At 44.6% G+C, this 19,765-nt stretch overlaps 1 protein-coding gene across 1 annotated transcript in view; it reads left to right on the forward strand.

Annotated features, from left to right (window-relative positions):
* The window catches only part of SRCIN1 (SRC kinase signaling inhibitor 1), a 185,932-nt gene that overhangs the window by 155,503 nt on the left and 10,664 nt on the right, over positions 1–19,765 (forward strand). Inside the window, exon 18 of the mRNA XM_084804718.1 lies at positions 5,548–6,852. Within this exon, the coding sequence (XP_084660844.1) occupies positions 5,548–6,852 (1,305 nt within the window). The remainder of the gene's footprint in view (positions 1–5,547; positions 6,853–19,765) is intronic.

Consider the following 19,765-nt stretch of genomic DNA (forward strand, 5'->3'; position numbering starts at 1 on the left):
TTTTGCACCTTAGTTTTAATTTGAAACCAAGTCTCTGGTCCTTATGGCTTTGTAGGAAAGTGTGAAAGGATGTGACAAAATATCAGAAATGAGAGGGGACTGAGTGGGACTTCCAGCAGCCCAAAGGTTGGAGCATAAGTTCCTCACACAGTTCCTTCACATTCCCTCCATGGCGATTATACCATATCCCCAGTCTCTGTGCCCTTCCCTCCTTCTATTAACCCCAGTTTTTAAACTTTTAAAATATTCTGAATTTTAAAAAAAAAATTGTTCTAAGCAAGGGTGTAGAACTTCAGGCCAGGAGGCCAAACTGGCCCACCTGGGGCCCCAGTCCAGCCCTCCAGGGTTCCCCAGACTGCTACGCCACATTCCCCGAACTACCAATCATTTGGTTTCCTGGCTTTTGTGCTGTTCCCCCCACCCCATTCTAAGAGGTTGAAATACCTCTCCTGAGTCTCAGTTACTGTATGTAAGGGCTTTAAGCTCCAATATGCTGGTATTTTTGCCCCCTTTGCCTTAGCCCTGCCCACCACTGGAATGCACCCCACCCAAGAGTTTCTCCAAAATGGAATTTTACCTCTGCTGAAAGAGCTTGAACGCCCCTGTCTTTATTTTGCAGCAGAATAAGTATGCCAAATCAAGCAGATGTGTGCAAATCTGCTTAATTTTCCATACTGTGTTGTTACTCTCACATACTTAGACTTTCATGGGACAAAGCCCCAACCCTAACTTCACCGAGGAATCTCAAGCTACCAAGGTGGTAGGAATGAGGAGCTAACTCCATCTCCGCCAAACCACTCCACCCCTCCCTGCCTGCACCTTTGATGGGGAACGGTGCTTCTTCACCGAACCTTAGACAAAGGGGGGATCCAGCAGTAGAGAAAGACTTCCCACCCTGATCTATCACAAATTGGCTGGCAGGTGGTGGGGTATGAAGGTGAAGGTTTTACATGAAATTCCAAGTGAGAAAACTGTCTAAAGCCAATACCAGAAAGGGGGGTTGAAACTGGAAGCACAAAGGGGCACGCACGAAGGATTGTTTGTTTGTTTTCTTTTTGTTGGTTTTAGTTAGAGGCTAAATGGATAAGGTACTTAGATGGATATGATGCAATTGAGGAATGGAGCTCTCATGGTTCTATAGGCTCAGATGAAGAGCTGGGCAATTATAAGTAGGGATGGTGTGGGTGCCTGGCTGGGGCTTGAAGCCCAGCAACAAATCGCTGACTCAGCCCCCCGAGCACCAGTTTGCGGACCCCAACACCTTCCTGGCTCGGCATGCACCGCGCTGGACAAGAGCACGGGCATCTGCTCCCTCAACAAGCACCATTTGCCATTCTAATGGCTGCTTGCTCTTTTCCATAAGTATCCCATCTACACAAATGGGGGCCAATGTCTGCAACATTACCGGCATAAATGCCCCACATGCTCGCCTGGATTGGGTAAGTGCTGGAGGTTTGGCGAGTGCTGCATGGGGTGATCCATCCATCCCTAATTGTAAGAACCAAAACAGGGCTCTTTGAAATCACAATAAAGAGGACCTTTGACATAACAATAGACAGTGTGCCTCTGAGCAGTCCAGAGTGCCTTTCCTCATCTGCCCACCCAAAGCTAAGGAAGAACTGGCTGGTTTGAACAGAAGCAGCTGCTTAAAATTCCAGGCCCTACATTGCCTATGCATTATAATAAGCTGCGCTGGCATGCTTGCCCTTTATCCTTTCGTCTTTTCAACCCCCCCTTGGAAGAAAGAACTGGAGGATGGAATGGAGAGCAACTTTCTTGCTGTATTCTCTGCTGACCAAATCAGCACACACACAGCTGCCATTTTTGCCCATTGTCATGTAGGGGGGTGGGAAATCACAGTAACCCTTACAATGCACTGTTCTACTATTAGGCTGCTATTACGGCTGGCCATCATGTAGCTGGGACAAGCTTCAGTCTCCCACGTGCCCATACATCACTGTCCAAGGTAAGCATCATGGATTATGAAGCATGGAGGTGGGAATGACCTTTGGGAACTGCTGAAATTGGAAGGGATGGGTGCTGCCGCAAAACACAATCTCCCAAGTTTGTAGCTTTCTCCACCTTGTTGGGTGGTAGTGATGTACGTACATTCCCCTTGAAAAGTCTTTGTAGGTCTCTTCTCTGAGGACTGCATTGAAAAATGCAGATGAATCATCTTTCAGACCTATGCAGAACTTCTGATTTGTTTATAGATTCAAGGGCTAAATCAAAGGTTGGAATCAAAAGAGTCAACAACTGCTTCCAACCAGGGAGTCAAACTATCTCCTTTTCATCCCATCATAAATGGAGTGCACATATTAACAAGATTATTGGTGTAGGGTGGGCAGAATTTGTGGTTCCATAGAGACATGACAGAGTGATCTGTAAATGGTCTATTTCAGGGGTTGGGTGGGTGGTATGTAGCTCAGTAATACAAAATGTTTTTGCCTACACAAATCCCTAATTTCAGTCCTGGTATGTCCAATTAAAATGATCTTTGGTAGCAGAGCTAGGAAAGAGCTGGTTCACACGTAATGACAACCCATGTCTTGTTTAAATCATGGGCTGTCGAGCACAACTGGGAGCGAGCGAGTGAGCTTGTCGCTTCCTCTTTCAATTAACAGCTTATGATCAACCTGCTCATAGGTTGTTACCATGATGTCCGAATCCGGACACTCTGGGTTGTGTAGAGATTAAACAATCTAGAATTAGCCTATGATTTGTTGCTGGGTTAACTCTGGGCTGTTTAACCCCTAAACAACCCAGAGTCTCTGGTTTTGGATGTCTCGCTAACAACCTATGAATGGGGCGATTGTAGGTTGCACGCTCCCACTAGATTTTGGCAATTTGTGGGTTAAACTACAAATTGCCATTACATAGGAACCAATTCAAGGGCTCCATAGAGAGCTATCGCAAGTCAGAGTAGACAGGACCGTGGTAGATCAACCAGTCGTCTGACTCAGAATAAGTAAACTTCATACATTTATACTGTGCTTTCAAAGGGGCTATAGCTCAGTAGCTGATGTTTTGCATATGGAAAGTCATGGGTCCAGGCACCAGCAGCCCCAGTTAAACTGATCTGAGATAGCAAGACTGGAAAAGACCCATGCCTGAGACTTTGGAGAGCTGCGGGTGGTCAGAGTAGATTGTACAGGACTGGATGGTTGGACCTCCTGATGTTGTTTTCTCCATGTATAGACCCTGTACCAGGATGGATGGCTAGTAAATATGGTTAGCAGTAGTAAATGGTCTGATTCAATGGGTTGGCTCTAGACTTTGAGTAGGCACACTGAAATCAATGGGACTTAAAGCTTTTGGGACTACACAGGGCTTTTGCACACTTGTGATTGGTCACTCACAGAAGTTCGTGGGTCCTTCACACAATGTCGTCAACCTCCCGGGCATCTCCTGCACTTTCTGACCTTTATCTTGCTTTTAAAAGATCAGCAATAACCTGGTAAGGACTGTTAATGTAATATATTAGCTGTGTGTAATTGCGTAGTTCCGCTATAACCACAGCGCCATCTAGTGGCTGTAAAATGAAACAGCCGAGAAAGGAATTCCCCAATTCAAAGCACGTATCCACCTGTGTAAAGGAGCCGATCTTAATCCCACAAAGAATCCAGAAGCAGAAGCCCTAGTAAAGATGAGGGATTGTAGCCTCATGCTGTGAAGCTCTTACTCTAACTTAAGACTGGTTCCAACCCATTATAAGGCAGCTACATATGTATATACATACAGTTTAAGAAGGATGTTGAAGAACTGGAGATACTAAAGAGAGAGCACTAAAAGAATGATAAAGGGACTTGAAATGTAGATGTAGAAAGAAAGAGATGGATTAGTTCTGGGCTGAAATATTCAGCCTAGTACACCCCGTGAAGATTTTTGTGATCTTAGGGGCTTGACAAAATTTCTTAAATGTCTCTGTTTTTTAAAAAAGCCATTGTTCCCCATGGGCCATTCTGAAGGACAGGCTCTGCTCCTTATTGCAGCTCTGCTGCTGCTTGAAGCCTATGAAAAACTTCTTTCCTTTTTACAGTTAAAAGAAAGATGTAACTACACAACTCTCTGCCAATGTATATCTATCAAGTAAGCCCCCCCCCCAAGTTTTTAAAGAAATTTGGCCCTCAAAGTTCCTGAAGCCTCCCTCCCATTTTCATGGGAAACGAATTGGGGGGAGTGGGGAGAGATTTTCATCCCAGGCTTGACTTGGATATGTTCGGTCTAAGTTGAAAGGGAGACTAGACAACTGTCTACATATAGAGCAGACAACACCAGAAGGCATTTGTTTATTGGAAGGCCACACTACTATGAGGCAAAGTGAGGTGGCCACTTCAGGGGTTTGGGTGCCATTAAAGGCAACAGAGTGGGAGACAGTCAGACCTGACTCATGAGGCACATTGCACTGGGATGTTCTCCTGTGCAAACCAAACTGACATTGTTTAATGAGAGCTGTGCAGCTAATGGCTTGGGCTGACCCTGTATCTCTGGTCAGCAGCCCTGAGACTGCTGAACCCCTTTGGATCTTGATTAGGTAACAACTAGCTCAGAAGATATACCAATACAGTGAGAATATGCAATTAAGGTTGCAATCGTATACCCACTTATTTGTGAGTAAATCCCATTGAACTCAGCGGGACTTTCTTCTAACTGTATAGGATTTCACTGTAAGTCTGGCATCAGACAATTTCTAAGAGAGTGGATTGTGCCATGATGGATACCTGTGATGTCCACATCCATTTTTTCCCAGGTGCCCTGCTCATCTCTGATAAAATGCGTCACAGGTTTGACGCACTAAAAAAAACCCATGGAAAGCCTGTGAAGAGAGACGGTAACAGGTCGTGAAGGCCGGCAGTGAGGAACATAGGCCTTGTTGTGTCAGCTTCAGCTCCCCGAGTAAGCTAGCATTCATGGGTGGAACTACAGATGATGACAACAGACCCTTGTCTTGGTATGCAAGTTGTTCCCCAAGTACCTAGAAATTATGGGGGGGGACGGAAATTTTAAATGAGAAAGCAGGAAATGAAAGTGACATGAAAAGGTCTATGTTGCTTGCTGCTGGTCCTCACAACTCATTGTTGTCTCTCTTCACAGGTTTTCCATGGGTACTTAACCCTCATTCCATTCACTAATTTTCTCCCACAGCTCTTCTGCTCAAGTTGTTTCTCTCTCCACCCCACCCCACCCCCCGCCCCACCTGGGTCAGGCTCATTTCCAGTCATGGAAAGGATCAGCACCTACTTACCACTATCCCTCTCAAAACTGCTACACCTATACCACTTTACAGGAGTCTGATGATGACTCATGGTTAGAGACATGGGTCTGCCGTCATCACAAGTCATTTCGCTCTGTCTCGAACCTTGCATGGCTGGCCCAGTTTTCCACATGCACATCTCTAGGCAAAAGGATGCTCCACCTGGGCAAACAGGTTAATCCAGGCATGCTATTGAAAACCCATTAGAGCTTTGAACAGGGTAGATCCTGGTTCCATTCGTTCACCCAGTGAACTCTACCGCCTCAATAATTCTTGTCTGAATTTTCCCTTAGGAGTCAGGACTCTCAAAACCTCCGTCTGGTAACAAATCCCACCTCCCTCAAATTGTCCTTTCTGAGTATGTGTCCAACCTGCCATTTCCTGAATCTCAGCCAGAAGCAGGCCTGGAGATCTGCGATACTTGGACCCGTAATCACCAATGCACTGAAGGACAGTTGGGAGTCATTGGATGGGCCATGGTGGAAATGAAAGAAGGCCCGAAGGCCTTGTTGGGAAAGCTGAGCAAGAATGAAAGGAAGCTGCAATCTTTGGTTCACGCATCATCCGGTCTGTCTAACAAGGCCTTGGCATGCACTCATTCTCTGCCGGCAAAACTGAAGGCTCAGGGCTTTCTGCCCGATCCTGGAACAGAGCTTTCTTGTGACACGGCTCATGGGGCAAAAGGAGGAGGAATGGTGGCATCTGAAACCATGGAATTGTCAATGGAGGTTGTTCAGCTGGAAAGAGAAGACCTCGTGGTTGTGAATGCTGAGGGCAAGCAAGCAAGTAATCTACAAGCATCTGCCCAAAGGGGTGGGATCCATACATCAGATGACCAAGCAGCTGCCATCCTATCAGAGGTCATACTTGGTTATAAGACATTTTCTTCATCTATGGAAGAAGGTGAAATACCCATGAGGTTAGATAACACAAATAGCACCACAGAATCAGTAAATGAAGAAGCTGATCAGAGCACAGAAGAGGTACCAGTAGCTGTGAAAGACCCTGATGTTGTTTGTGCCCAAATGCACAGAGGTGATCTGACAGAGGTTTCAAAATGGTGTTTTCCCTTGCAAAATCCCAAAGCCCCTGTGAACAAAGAAGCTACTGAGTATGGCACAGTATCTAGGAAACAATCCCTGGATCCTGTTGGTGCGAGCCCAAGAGAGGATGAGATAGACTTAGAGAGCGAATTGGTAACGGTTCTAGAAAAGAAACAAAAGGAATATGCTTCTCCTGATACTATAACCGTAAGAAGCCAAGAGATTTGCAAAGACACTTACCAAAGACTGGACAACCTAGACGAGACCATCAGAGACCTAGAAATAGCTATGAGTGAAATTAGCTGCCAGGCATCTACGGAGCTAATATATCCTCAAAATCTTCTTGGACGGCCAAGATCCAAAGATGTTGAAAATGGAGAAAAAAGGGTAGACACAAATGTGTCCAGGTGCAACATTGCTGGGTTCGAGGATGTGGAGTCACACTGGCAGGATTTAAAACAGTACCAAGCAAACAGCCCACCCAGGCTTTCTCCAACCAGTTCCAAGCCTCTTTTGCTGCCCAAGCCTCAGTTCCTGTTGAACAGCGATCCACAGGTTCACTTTTTTTGATACTCCTCTTGCTCTGCTCTGCCTCTAGAATCTAGATTCTTCCTGAAAATCTCCTCTACTGCCTGTCCTTTCAAGGTTTCATCTGCTCTTAACAGACAAAGTGTGAAACATCTTGGAGGCTGGATTTTGGGTCTCTGCAAAACTGTAGCCTTGTGGGATTTTGGCTCCAGTCTCGCTGAGAAGTCAAAAGAGATCCCTTTCACTTCCTTCAGCTGCTCTTTATTTCTGGCTATGAACATATTTTGATGGCATTCTTCAGTATGAATATTTATTACTATCCATTTCTTTAGTATGATTGTTACTATCAATTTCTACTTTCTGTTTGTGCTAGCTTTTCTTTTCCTCAGTCTTGTGATTCAGTAGTATTCTCTGGCTTCCAGTTAGAATAGGTACAGTGTAACAGTATAAAACACAATAGACGCCTAGACCCTCTAAAATACAATCAGCCATTTTAATAGTAACAGCCAACGAGGGGTTCTTCTTCCCACACTGTCTCTGGGAGGCAGATGGACCCCCTTCTACAAATATTAACTCTTCATTCACCACAGTCGCTTTAAGGCACCCTGCCACACTTACCAACAGCAGCAAATCTGTCTCAGAAATGTAGAAAGGACTGCTTCTTGCTAAAAATGGAAGAGCGGCACTCTCTTTGCATTTCACTTTGGGCAAATCTGAACTACAAATGCAAACTAGTTGAACTGTCAATGTCTCCCTCCCACCCAAGAAACCCTGGAAAAATTGAGTTTTGTGACAAGGTTCCCAGACCTCTAATACACAATTCTCAGCACAATCCCAAAACTACAGTTCCTATCATTCTTTGAATAAATCAAGACAGTTAAACTGGTTTCAGACTGGTTCACATTTGTAGTGTGGTTATGCCCTTCAGAAGTAGCACAGTTATTTGGTCTGTTTATTTTATAAAGGTTATAGCGTCTCTTCCTCTCTCCCACTTCCTCCAGCAGATAAGGCTGTATTTTATTTATTTAGAGTATTTTTATCCTTCTCCTCGGCCAAAAAGGCTCCCAGAGCAAATAATTAATAAAAGAAGACAGTCCCTGCCCACTGGCTTACAATCTAAAAGACATGACACACAAGGGAAAAGGATTAGGGTGGGAAGAGGGGAGGGGAGGGGAAATTAAGTCTTTTAGCAGGGCTGGTGGAGTGGCCCTGCTCTCCCTCTCATCTCCTTCAGCACAGCCTGCTGGAATATGGATCTGTTTTTCTTCCCTCATATATAGCCGATGGGGAGGTGGTCTGCTCTTTGGACCTGTAGTATTGAATTCTCAGCATCTCCCTTTCTTTTTCCTGCCAAACCCCTGGAAAAGGGTAAGCCCTCTGGACCAATCTGGAATCCTTCCTTTTCCCTTCAGTAGCCAGGGGGCCTTGGGGCAAGATCCAGTCAGGATGAGACGGGTTTGACTGACTTGAATCTTGAGCAATTTCTTAGTGTAGTTTTTGTTCTAAATGAGGCAAAGAGAATGTGGAGAGTCTCAAAGTATAAAATCATAAGTGTGCCTTTGCTACGGGAGGGAGGGGTGAGAACAGACTGATGTAGATGCCTTGCAAGCATTGGAAAGCTATACACATTTTTTACGTATCGCATAAACGTGAGTGATAGGTGTCCTGGGCTTTGGGGTGGCAAGTTGGCTGTGGAACAGGTTATCTATGTTATACATGATCCAAATACACCTTTTTTTAATTTAAGGGAGGAGGTATCAATTCCTTATAATTCCCTCTGTTTCTAAAGGTCCGAGTTTGTGCCAGTCATGTAGCCAAAACGGCACCACCCTTGCATGAGAGCCTGGGGGAATCCCAAGGCCTGCAGAACTACAAACAATCTTTAGAAAAAAAAATTGTAAGTGGCATGGGAGGGTGTGTGTGGAGGCCCACCAAAAACAGTACAGGGACATGCAATTTAAGGTGCAATCCTATGCAGGTTTAGTCAGAAAAAAGTCCTACAACTCCCAGCATTCTCCAACCAGTCATGCTGGCTGGGGAATGTTGGGAGTTGTGGGATTTTTTTCTGTCTAAACCTGTGTAGGATAGCGCCTTAAACCGTAAATTCTCATCTGCCAAACAACAAAAAAGAAACCTGGGTGTGAAGCGTTGTGGCAACCCAAAATAACCACTGGGTCTCTATGAATGGATGCCTTTTAGTGACTTGCGTTTAGCCATGAGTCTGAAGTGAGGCTCTTAAAAGAGGATGTTAGTGGTAATTCACTCCCTTATTAAGTTTCTTTCACGCTGCCAAAATGGGCAAATGAAAATGAAGGCCATTAATTTGTTGAGCACCTCCCAAAGCTATTCACTGAGCGGCAGTTTCGAAAATGGAACTCAGAAAAGATGTTCAGCAGCTAGAGCTTAACCTTGTTCTCTCTCACCTACAAATATAAAGAGAAGGGTGCTGCCAAGAGATATGAGTAAAAGAGACAAATATGAAGCATAAAAGAGGCAACGTGAGGCAAGATAGTAAGCAGACTGTTGTATATATTCGTTGTGCAAAGTACGAGGTGTGAGTCTGTAAAAATTGCAACCTCATTGATGAGAAAGTATAATAAGTTACATGGCTGTCACTTGTGACCATCCTCTTCCCAGCAATTGGGTGAGATGCTGTGATGTCATGGACTGTTCATGAACATCCTACTAACTGCTTAGAGGGGGAAAGTTCGGTCTTGGGACACTTGCCATCACATGCTCCTTGTGACGAAAATACAAGGCTTTTTTGAGCTGTGTGAAAGATCCTATGCAGAATGTTTTGGGGACAAATAATGGGGACAAATAATGCAGAATAGGGGAGAATCAAACAGCAGAAGAGGTGCTGGCAAAGTGAGGTTGTAAGGATCTAAGAAAAACTTGGGGAAACAAGCAAGCTCGAGAAGGAGTTTGAAGGACGAGAGGGGAGTGCCTGGACAAACAGAGGAAGACGAGACTGTTCCAGACATAGAGATCAGGGTGGCAGAAGGCCCAGCAATGGAAGCTGGAAAGGGAGAAAAATGTGTTTCAGTTTGATTCTGTAACATGTTGGCCAGAATATCTGGTACTGGTTGGGTTGACTAGTAAAATAAATAATGGGTTGGGTCCAGATTTAGTCAGAGTAGATGCATCAAAATCAATGGGGCAAGGTAATTATGACTAACTCAAGTCCCATTGATTTCAGTGGGTCTACTCTACATAAGACTAAGTCTGGAAGAATTAAAAATGTCTAATGTTGAGCTACATGATGTACAGGTTTTTTTTTAAAAAAGTCCCTGTTAGTGATTGACCGTCTATAAAGATACAAAAGGAATAGGAAATGGCAGAGAGGAGGAATAATTTAAATAAAAAATTGTTTGATAGGTGCCCTGCAATGTGTTGTTGTTCAGTCGTTAAGTCGTGTCCTACTCTTCGTGACCCCATGGACCATAGCACGCCAGGCCTTCCTGTCCTCTGCTCTCTCCCGGAGTGTGCTCAAGTTCATATTCATTGCATCAGTGATGCTATCTAGTCATCTCATCCTCTACCGTCCCCTTCTCCTTTTGCCTTCAATCTTTCCCAGCAGGGTCTTTTCCAGACAGTTTTCTCTTCGCATTAGGTGGCCAAAATATTTCAGCTTCAGCTTCCGTATCTGTCCTTCCAATGAGCACTCAGGGTTGATTTCCTTTAGGATTGCCTGATTTGAACTCCTTGCAGTCCAGGGGACTCGTAAGAGCCTTCTCCAGCACCACAGTTCGAAAGCATCAATTCTTTGGCACTCAGCCATCCTTATAGTCCAGCTCTCACAGCCATACATTACTACTGGGAAAACCATAGCTTTGATTATATGGACCTTTGTCGGCAAGGTGATGTCTCTGCTTCTTACTATGCTGTCTGGTTTGCCATAGCTTTCCTCCCAAGGAGCAAGCGTCCTTTAATTTCATGGCTACAGTCACCGTCTACAGTGATCTTGGAGCCCAAGAAAATAAAATCTGTCACTGCTTCCATTTCTTCCCCTTCTATATGCCAGGAAGTGATGGGGCCAGATGCCATGATCTTAGTTTTTGTAATGTTGAGTTTCAAACCAGCTTTTGCACTCTCCACTTTCACCCTCCACAAGAGGCTCTTTAGATCCTCTTCGCTTTCTGCCATTAGGGTGGTATCGTCTGCATATCGGAGGTTGTTGATAATTCTCCCGGCAATCTTAATTCTGACCTGTGATTCATCCAACCCGGCGTTTCTCATGATATACTCTTCATATAAGTTAAATAAGCAGGGTGACAATATGCAGCCTTGTCGTACTCCTTTCCCAATTTTGAACCACTCGGTTGTTCCATGTCCAGTTCTTACTGTTGCTTCTTGACCCTCGTACAGGTTTCTCAGGAGACAGGTAAGGTGGTCTGGTACTCCCATCTCTTTCAGAATTTGCCACAGTTTGTTGTGATCCACACAATCAAAGGCTTTAGCGTAGTCAATGAAGCAGAAATAGATGTTTTTCTGGAATTCTCTTGCGTTCTCCATGATCCAGCGAATGTTGGCGATTTGCTGTCTAGTTCCTCTGCCTCTTCGAAACCCAGCTTGTACTTCCGGTAGTTCTTGGTTCACATGCTGCTGAAGCCTAGCTTGTAGGATTTTGAGCATCATCTTGCTGGCATGTGAAATGAGCGCAATTGTACAGTAGTTTGAACACTCTTTGGCTTTGCCCTTCTTTGGAATTGGAATGTAAACTGACCTTTTCCAGTCTTGTGGCCACTGTTGAGTGTTCCAAATTTGTTGGCATATTGAGTGCCGCACTTTAACAGCATCATTCTTTAGGATTTTAAATAGCTCAGCTGGAATACTGTCATCTCCGCTAGCTTTGTTGTTACTAATGCTTCCTAAGGCCCACTTGACTTCACTCTCTAGGATGTCCGGCTCAAGTTCATTGACTGCACTATCATGGCTATCAGGGACATTCAGATCTTTCCCGTATAGCTCTTCTGTGTATTCTTTCCACCTCTTCTTAAACTCATCTGCTTCTGTTAGGTCCCAGCCTTCTTTGTCCTTTATCATGCCCATCTTTGCACAAAACATTCCCTTGATATCTCCGGTTTTCTTGAAAAGATCTCTAGTCTTCCCTATTCTATTGTTTTCCTCAATTTCTTTGCATTGTTCATTTAAGAAGGCCTTCTTGTCTCTCCTTGCTATTCTCTGGAACTCTGCATTCAGTTGGGTATATCTTCCCCTTTCTCCCTTGCTTTTCACTTCCCTTCTTTGCTCAGCTACTTGTAAAGCCTCATCAGACAGCCACTTTGCTTTCTTGCATTTCTTTTTCTTTGGGATGGATTGAGTTGCTGCCTCCTGAACAATGTTACGGACCTCCGTCCATCGTTCCTCAGGCATTCTGTCTATCAGGTCTAATCCCTGAAATCTATTCCTCACCTCCACTGTATATTCATAAGGGATATGATTTAGGTCATACCTGAATGGTTTAGTGGTTTTCCCCACATTCTTCAATTTAAGCCAAAATTTTGCAACAAGAAGGTCATGATCTGAGCCACAGTCAGCTCCAGGCACATCCACAGCTGAGTGTCCTTTCGGCTTTAGCCCAGCCGCTTCACTCTTTCTGGCGCTACTTGGAAATTCCCTCTGCTCTTCCCCAGTAGTATATTGGACACCTTCCAACCTGAGGAGCTCATCTTCCAGCATCATATCTTTTAGCCTTGTGATACGTTCCATGGGGTTTTCTTGGCAAGAATACTGGAGTGGGTTGCCATTTCCTTCTCCAGTGGACCACATTTTGTCAGAACTCTCTGCCATGACCTGTCCGTCTTGGGTGGCCCTGCACAGCATAGCTTATGGCTTCACTGAGTTACGCAAGCCCCTTCGCCACAACAAGGCAGTGATCCATGAAGGGGCTCTGTAATGTAGCTAGAGCCTTTTATCAATTGTCAGAAGTAAAGACTATTGTCAAAAGTTTGAAGGAAAAGCCTCCCCACCCCCAGCCCGCCAGTCTTAAGAAGCCTCATAAAAAGAGGAGAGCATAGCTAGCAACATGATGAACATTATAAAAGAGGCAAATAATTCCAACGGTAAGGGGAAGAAAGAGAAAAGGCTGGCATAAAAGCAGGAGGTAGAGATAAGTGGTTTTAGTGGTAGAACAAAAATAAGAGCAGAGAGAATGAGTCAGAAATTAACAAGAGACTGTAGAAGTAAAGCAGAGGGGAGCAAAACCATATCGTGCTTTAAATACGAGAAACAGCAACTTGTGCTGAGTGCCAGATGGAAGAGAGAACTGATCTAAAGAAAAGTTAGATGATGAAAACAAGGAGCAGACAAGGTAATCTGAACAGCAAAATTAAGAACAGAAATCGAAGTTCCAACATGAGAAACAGGAATTTCTAAAATCCCAACAACATAAAATAGAAGATAGGGTGTACCAAATGTACTCCATTTTCAATTTCTGGACTGAAAACAGCATTTTCAACAAGGGAGGGGTATAAGTCATAGTTTGCCAAAAGTCACTTTGTATGCAAACGTTCACTTTCTCTTGACCTTGTTCAGTGCCACACACACACCCCTTCTACTGCTTTTGTGCCGCTATTCCCAGGCTGCTGCTCCATTTATCTTCTGGGATTAGTCATATACGGTAATCCCAGCCAATCAGGGATTGCATAGGAAATGAGATGACATCCCAGTGGTACCTTGTCAGTCATACCGATGATGACATTGAGAGTGGTGATGAAGGGGAAAGAGAGAGAGGGAAGGTGGGAAGGAGGGAGGGAAGGCAATCTAAATCAACAGGCAAGCATTTTTACAACCGGTGCTGAGAAACCTTAAGAAAGGGGGGTCATTTTCCAATGCTGCCAAAAGCTGTCCCCCAAAATGTTAACATATTTACGCTGGATCAACTATGCTGTTGGGAGAGGACTTCCTCGCCCACTCCTTCTCACAGCAGCCCCCCCAACCCCCTGGAAATGTTACACAGAGAGGCAGGAGACCCGACTGAATGGGGGGAGCTCTGGCATGGTGGGGAGAAGGGGATCCGCAAAGATTGGGCAGAGGGACTTTTTGCAGTCAGAGCCCTTCCTCTCACAGAGGGCAGATCCTGCATCCAACCCTAAGGAGTTTCAGCTGAGCCCTGCTATGAATGTTCTTAAATCTAAGAGCGGCTTTTCTGTAGAATTAGTATTTTCAATAAAGTTATCCTTCCTGAGGGCTTCTTCACACCAAGCTTTTATCCTGCTATTGAGATTGGTTACTCACAGACGTTTGCGGGTCCTTTAGGTGATGCTGTCAGCCTCCAGGGCGTCTCCTATACTAAATGACCTTTATTCCATTTTTTTAAAAGATCGGAGATAATGAGCTATCAAATTACCACGCTTGAGTTCCCTCCGTGAAAAAGGAAAAGCCACCATAAGAGGAGCTAAACCACAGCACCATCTAGTGGCTGTATAATGAAACATATGGAAGACTCAGATAAGGGGGGGAAGGGGGGAAGGGGGGGGAAAGGAAGCCCATGTAAAGGGAGTCTGTCGTGATCCTGCATTTAAAACGGAAGCAGAAGCCCCCTTTTTAAATGCGGGATTTTACAGTAGAGATGCTGTAAGCCTTCACAATTAAATGGTATTTTTGCAATTGGCCTTGAGAATGTGCAGGTGACTTGAGGCCCAGTGTAAAAATGATGCTAAGAGAGTAAATACATGTAGGTTCCACAGGGCTGGCATCACATTTAAATCGAGTCATTAGTTGTTCTGCATGTAGTGTCATAGATTCTTAAAATGCTAATGCTGCCTATGTAAGAATCAGCAACATGATTTAAACATGATATTGGCCGCATGTAAATCTACATGGGTACAGGTTTTTTGTTTTGTTTTACACGTCTGGCAACAGTTTTAAACTGGGCCTGAAATGTAGTTTGTGGATCACAAGAGATTTGTTTGAAATGCAATTAAAGATTATACCAGGGGTCACCATACTTTTTGGACCCGCAGGCACATTTGGGAATTTGAGAAACTGCTGTGGGCACCATCACAAAATAGCTCCCACAGAGAATGTGGCTAGTCACATAATGGCTGCCATGCAGGCCTGACTAATCAAAAGATGGCGGGGAGGGATACAGTGAGGCTAGAGGCTGGGAGAGAGGGGGAAATACCAAGGCAAAGGGGTAAGAGGGGAGAGAACAAGCAGGGCTAGAGTTTAGGAGGTGGGAGAAACAGTGAGATAAAGAGGGGAAAGAAATAGCGAGGACAGAGGCTTGGAGTGGAGAGAAACGGTAAGGTAAAGGGGTTGGGTGGAGAGAAAGAGCAAGGCTAGAGGTTAGGAAGGGAGAGAAAGAAGAAGGCAAGGGACAGGGAAGGGAGAGAATTAGTGAAGAAAGGGGTTGGGTGATGAGGAAGAGCAAGGCTAGAGGCTGGAAGAGGGGAGAGAGAGAAATAGCAAAGGGGAAAGGTCTGTGTGGATGGAAGAAGATGGGGTGGGGCCATGAGCAACTGTTTCCTTCTGTTCCTGCCCACTGAACAGCTGATCAGCGGCAGGAACAGGAAGGAGAACCTGATGCTCTAACATTTTTCAATTTTTTAATTCAAAATATTTTTTTTGAAGGGGCAGGGAAGGAGATATGAAGGGACGTTGGGGACCCATAGGTTAGACAAAGAGAGCTGTGAATGGTGCACATGGAGCTTTTTGCAATGAACGAACCATCCCTTATGGATAGATATACTGCTGGCCAGGATCAGATTTTTAAAGAAGATCATAATTTAGGAAGTTTTTCCTAATATTTAGCTGAAATCTGCTTCCCTGTGATTTCCACTCGTTGGTTCTAGTTGTGTCCTCTGGAGCCGCGGAGAACAACTCTGCTCCATCTTCTGCATGACTGCCCTTCCGCTATTTGAAGATCGTTATCACGTCTCTCTTTAATCTGCTATTCTCCAGGCTGTCTTGTTTTATACTTGTTAGCTTTTAAAAATATCAAGATAACCAGGAGCCTTGTGGCTAATCACAATGCAACGGGAGAGACAACATACACCATGCTTAGCTCTTCCCCCCGATATCAGTGAGACCTAGAAGACTTTAATTCTTTGTGGATTGTTCCCAGAGCATTTACAGGTTGTTGCCTTTAGAAGCTGTTGTCCCAGGCCAGCAAATGCAGAATCTGCACCTGGAAACTGAGTTTTGCACTCAGATGATCTGCACTGCTGGATGTACAAGAGTCTGCTGCTAGGTACTTGCCTCCCTCCTTCCCCTGCAACATTTGATGCTAACAAGGGTCACTAGATGGTGCTGGGGTTGGTTTGGGAACAAAGAGGCTACGCTGATAAGATTCAGTTATTATTCAATAGGTAATTCCCATCATATTTCAGCTGTCTTCATTGGGAGAATTTCCACAGCAGTGAACTTGACACAACATTGCACCTCCTTCTGATGTAATGTATGTCCATATGTCTCCAAACATATGGAGTTGGGTCTAGATTTAGTCATACTTAGAGTAGACCCATTAAAATAAGGCTACTTCAAAAGGGCTACTCAAAGTATGACTAAATCTGGAGCCAGTGCTCCATGGGTTGGATCTAGATTCACACTGGATCAACTGGTCTGGCAGAAGTGGACTTCCCTCTCCCCCACCTTCCCATGGCAACCCTGCCAGCCCCCTGGAAATGTTACACAGAGAGTCAGGGACCCTTCTGAATGGCGTGAGCTGTGGTGTGGAGGGAGGGTTTTCCCGTAAAACTGAGCAGAAGGACCTCCTGTGAGCTGAGGCCTTCCTGTCATGGAAGGTCTCTTTCACAGAAGGCTGATGATCCTAGATCCAACCCCTTGTTTAGAGATGCAACTCCTCTACATATACTGGAAGGAAATGCAGTGTTGTGCCTAGCTTACTGTTTAATAGATTCCCCTGATGAAGGCAGCCGAAATGTGTTGGGAATTATCTATTAAATAAGAGCTTTATTATTTATATCTTAATTATTTATATAGCTTTATTATTATATAGCTTTATTATTTATATAATTATTTCTATAATAAATTATTTCTATAATAAAGCTATATAAAATATAGCTTTATTATTTATAATGCACTTTATCAGCCTTACCTCTTGCATCTTTCCTATTGTTGGTGCACCCTTTTGGCCTAGTAGGTAAGGCGTAGGCATTTGATCCACTCTGACAAGTTGTGTTCCTTATGAGCTTTACTTTGGAGTAAAATTAATCGTACTTCAGTCTTTCACATTCATCTTCTGTATAACAATGTATCTGGACACAGCTAATAAAACCTGTTCCTATCGCCTTGCGCTCTTGCTTGGGAATCTGTTCGTTTTGTTTGTTTGTTTGTTTGTTTGTAATAGTGGCTATGTTTGCATTTGGACCCAGGAGTTCTGGTGTAATAAAACACAATATGAACAAGTAGTAGGCTGGTGCATGCAGCCTGTTCACGCTTGCTGTGCTTTTCCATTCACATGAGTGGGTCAACGAGTGACAAAGGGGTAGCTCTGCATGTCATCCAAACCTGGAATTATGGCTAAGTGCTCCAGAACAAGCCAGGATTGTAAACTAAGGTTGTTGGTTTATGAATCCTGGCTTGTTTAAGTGCACTTAACCATGATTCCAAGTTCAGACATCACATAATGCTATTGCTTCCTGCCTTGTTTATCTGCTCATGTGACGGGAAGAGGGAAGTGAGGGCAAGCAGGCTGCATTGTGGTTTATTAAGCCAGAATTCCTGGCCTAAAGTGGCATGCAAATTTGGCCAGTGTCTCTACTCTTTTCTTTTTCACTTTCTGTCTTCTCGGTCAAGCGACAATGATTTCGAACTGCTTTTCCATTCAAGGGAAGCATCTGTTTCCACACCAACTCCCAACACATAGCTATAATAAACTGATCCAGTAAATTAAACACTAAAACCAATACAAACATAATTATAATGCACTCATAACAGCTAATAAAACACAATGCTAGAATACAACAGGGGGGAAATCAGGTCACTTTTTTTCTGAATTTCCCTCACAGTTAAATATAAAAAATACAAAAGGTAAGTTGTTCCTAGCGTACTTGGGAGCGTCCCAAAATGTCAAGTGTAACATGAATCACAACTGATTGAGTTAGCAAGCCTAGATTTTCCAGTCCCTCTCTCTTTCCCCTCCATTCTTAGAAATATATCTATAAATAAGAGGCTTTCCCATCTTTGCTAATGGGCCTCCCTGGACGGCTGAGGTCTGAGTAAGAAGATGTGTGTGTTCACTCTCAGAAAGGGGCCCCTTTAGAGTGCTTTCACACCATTAATGCAACTGTTTATCTTCCTTCAACATGCACTGAAGTTAATGGAACCACCCTGACGTGCATTGAAGCACACCGTGGGATTATGTAATAGTGAGGGGAAAGCGATGGTTAAAGGCACAGCAGTCTTAAAGCAGCAGAAGAACAGAAGGTTCCTGGTTGTTTGGCCTTCATATGTGCTGTGATTAACCTGATCTCACTTGCTGCAGCATAATCCGCTGCCTCTATGCAAGAGCACATGCCTAGCTGACTTGAGGGCTTGGAGCTGGCAGGACAGATGCTGCAACAGGAGATCTGTCACAGGTTTGACCTGCAGCCCTGGCTCCTCTGCTACAGGAAGACTGAGGCTAGAACTCCAGCCACTCACTGCTGTTGGTATTGGGACAGGTTCCCACAAACATGTTCATCGCTCGATGGCTGCGACATACAGACTTGTATGTGTGAATGGACCATGAAAGATCAGACCCTACAGGTGGAATTTTCATATCAGCTCAGCCACAGCACTTTTCAGTGGAGTCAGTTTCAACATTCACCGGCAGCGGGTGATGGACATGCATGGGTGAACAAACCTTTGGTTCCACTTTATTACAGGGAGAAAGGGTAGCTTGCTTCGCGTAGGCAAATAGGCAGAGATGATCCCAGAGTCTGACTGCAATTCCCACTACCAACCTTGTTTTAAGTCTCAGTAGGTAGCTGAACGCTCCATCGCACCATTCATGCATGTTTGGGTGACCATCTAATCGTTCCTCTGAAAGTTTCCTCAGTCATTGCAATGGATCATTCATTTCTGACACAGGAGCTACTGTTAGCTACTCATGTTCCATTCAAAACCTAGCTGGTTCCTAAACACTTTGGTAGGCCTCTGATACCCTCATCCAGCCAAGGTGGTCATGATTCTGCTGAGGATAATACAAATGGCCTGGTAGTTCCTACCAATTTCTACTGGCAATTCCTTGTGTGTGAAATGGGAAATTTCTCCAATCTTTCTCTTTCAGAATGCTAATGTATTTTCACTTGATCAGCTGAACCAAAAGTTACACTCTCTTGTTCTTCTGGCAGGCTTGTTTCTATGGGTCAAGGATAAGCTGGTTACAAGGGCTGGGGGAGATTAATTCAGCTGATAATGTCACTATTGGGTTTTCTGTCTTGTTGCATGGTTCTCTGCTAGCGATTCACAAGCACCCCAAGATTTGATCCCCCCTGAAATAGTTAGACTTCTGCAAGTGTCCCATTTGGGTGCTTGCCAACAGCTTTAGCCTTCTGTGAGTACCCCATTTGAGCCCAGTCCCATTCGTGGCAGGAACGATGCTCTGCCAGAGTTCTCTGGATGCTCATTGCTGCTGCTACGGCCTGCCTCTTCCCATGCCCCAAGGTAAGTTACTGAGCCTTGGGGCAAGAGCGGGGGGTAAACAGCACTGGTAGCCGTTCTTTCAGTACTGAGGTGAGAAAGGCCCAGCTTGCCTCAATGCTGCACATAAGCATTCAAACAAGAGTGCTTGTTTGAGTCGAATGCTGATGACATCCCTTAGTCTCTGCGCACTGGAACCTAGCCTAGGGAACTGCTTGAGGCTGTGTATTCTCAGGCCACAGAGCTCATTTCAGGTGTAGAAAGAAATACGGGTGTACAACATGAACACTTGCCACTGGAAGCCAGTATGGAGCCTCTTGATCGGCTAGGCCTGGTGTACATACTAGGA

The sequence above is a fragment of the Heloderma suspectum genome, chromosome 6 (assembly GCF_057233095.1).
Source record: "Heloderma suspectum isolate Gila_16-S chromosome 6, 16-S_ref, whole genome shotgun sequence".
NCBI classification, from domain to species: domain Eukaryota; kingdom Metazoa; phylum Chordata; class Lepidosauria; order Squamata; family Helodermatidae; genus Heloderma; species Heloderma suspectum.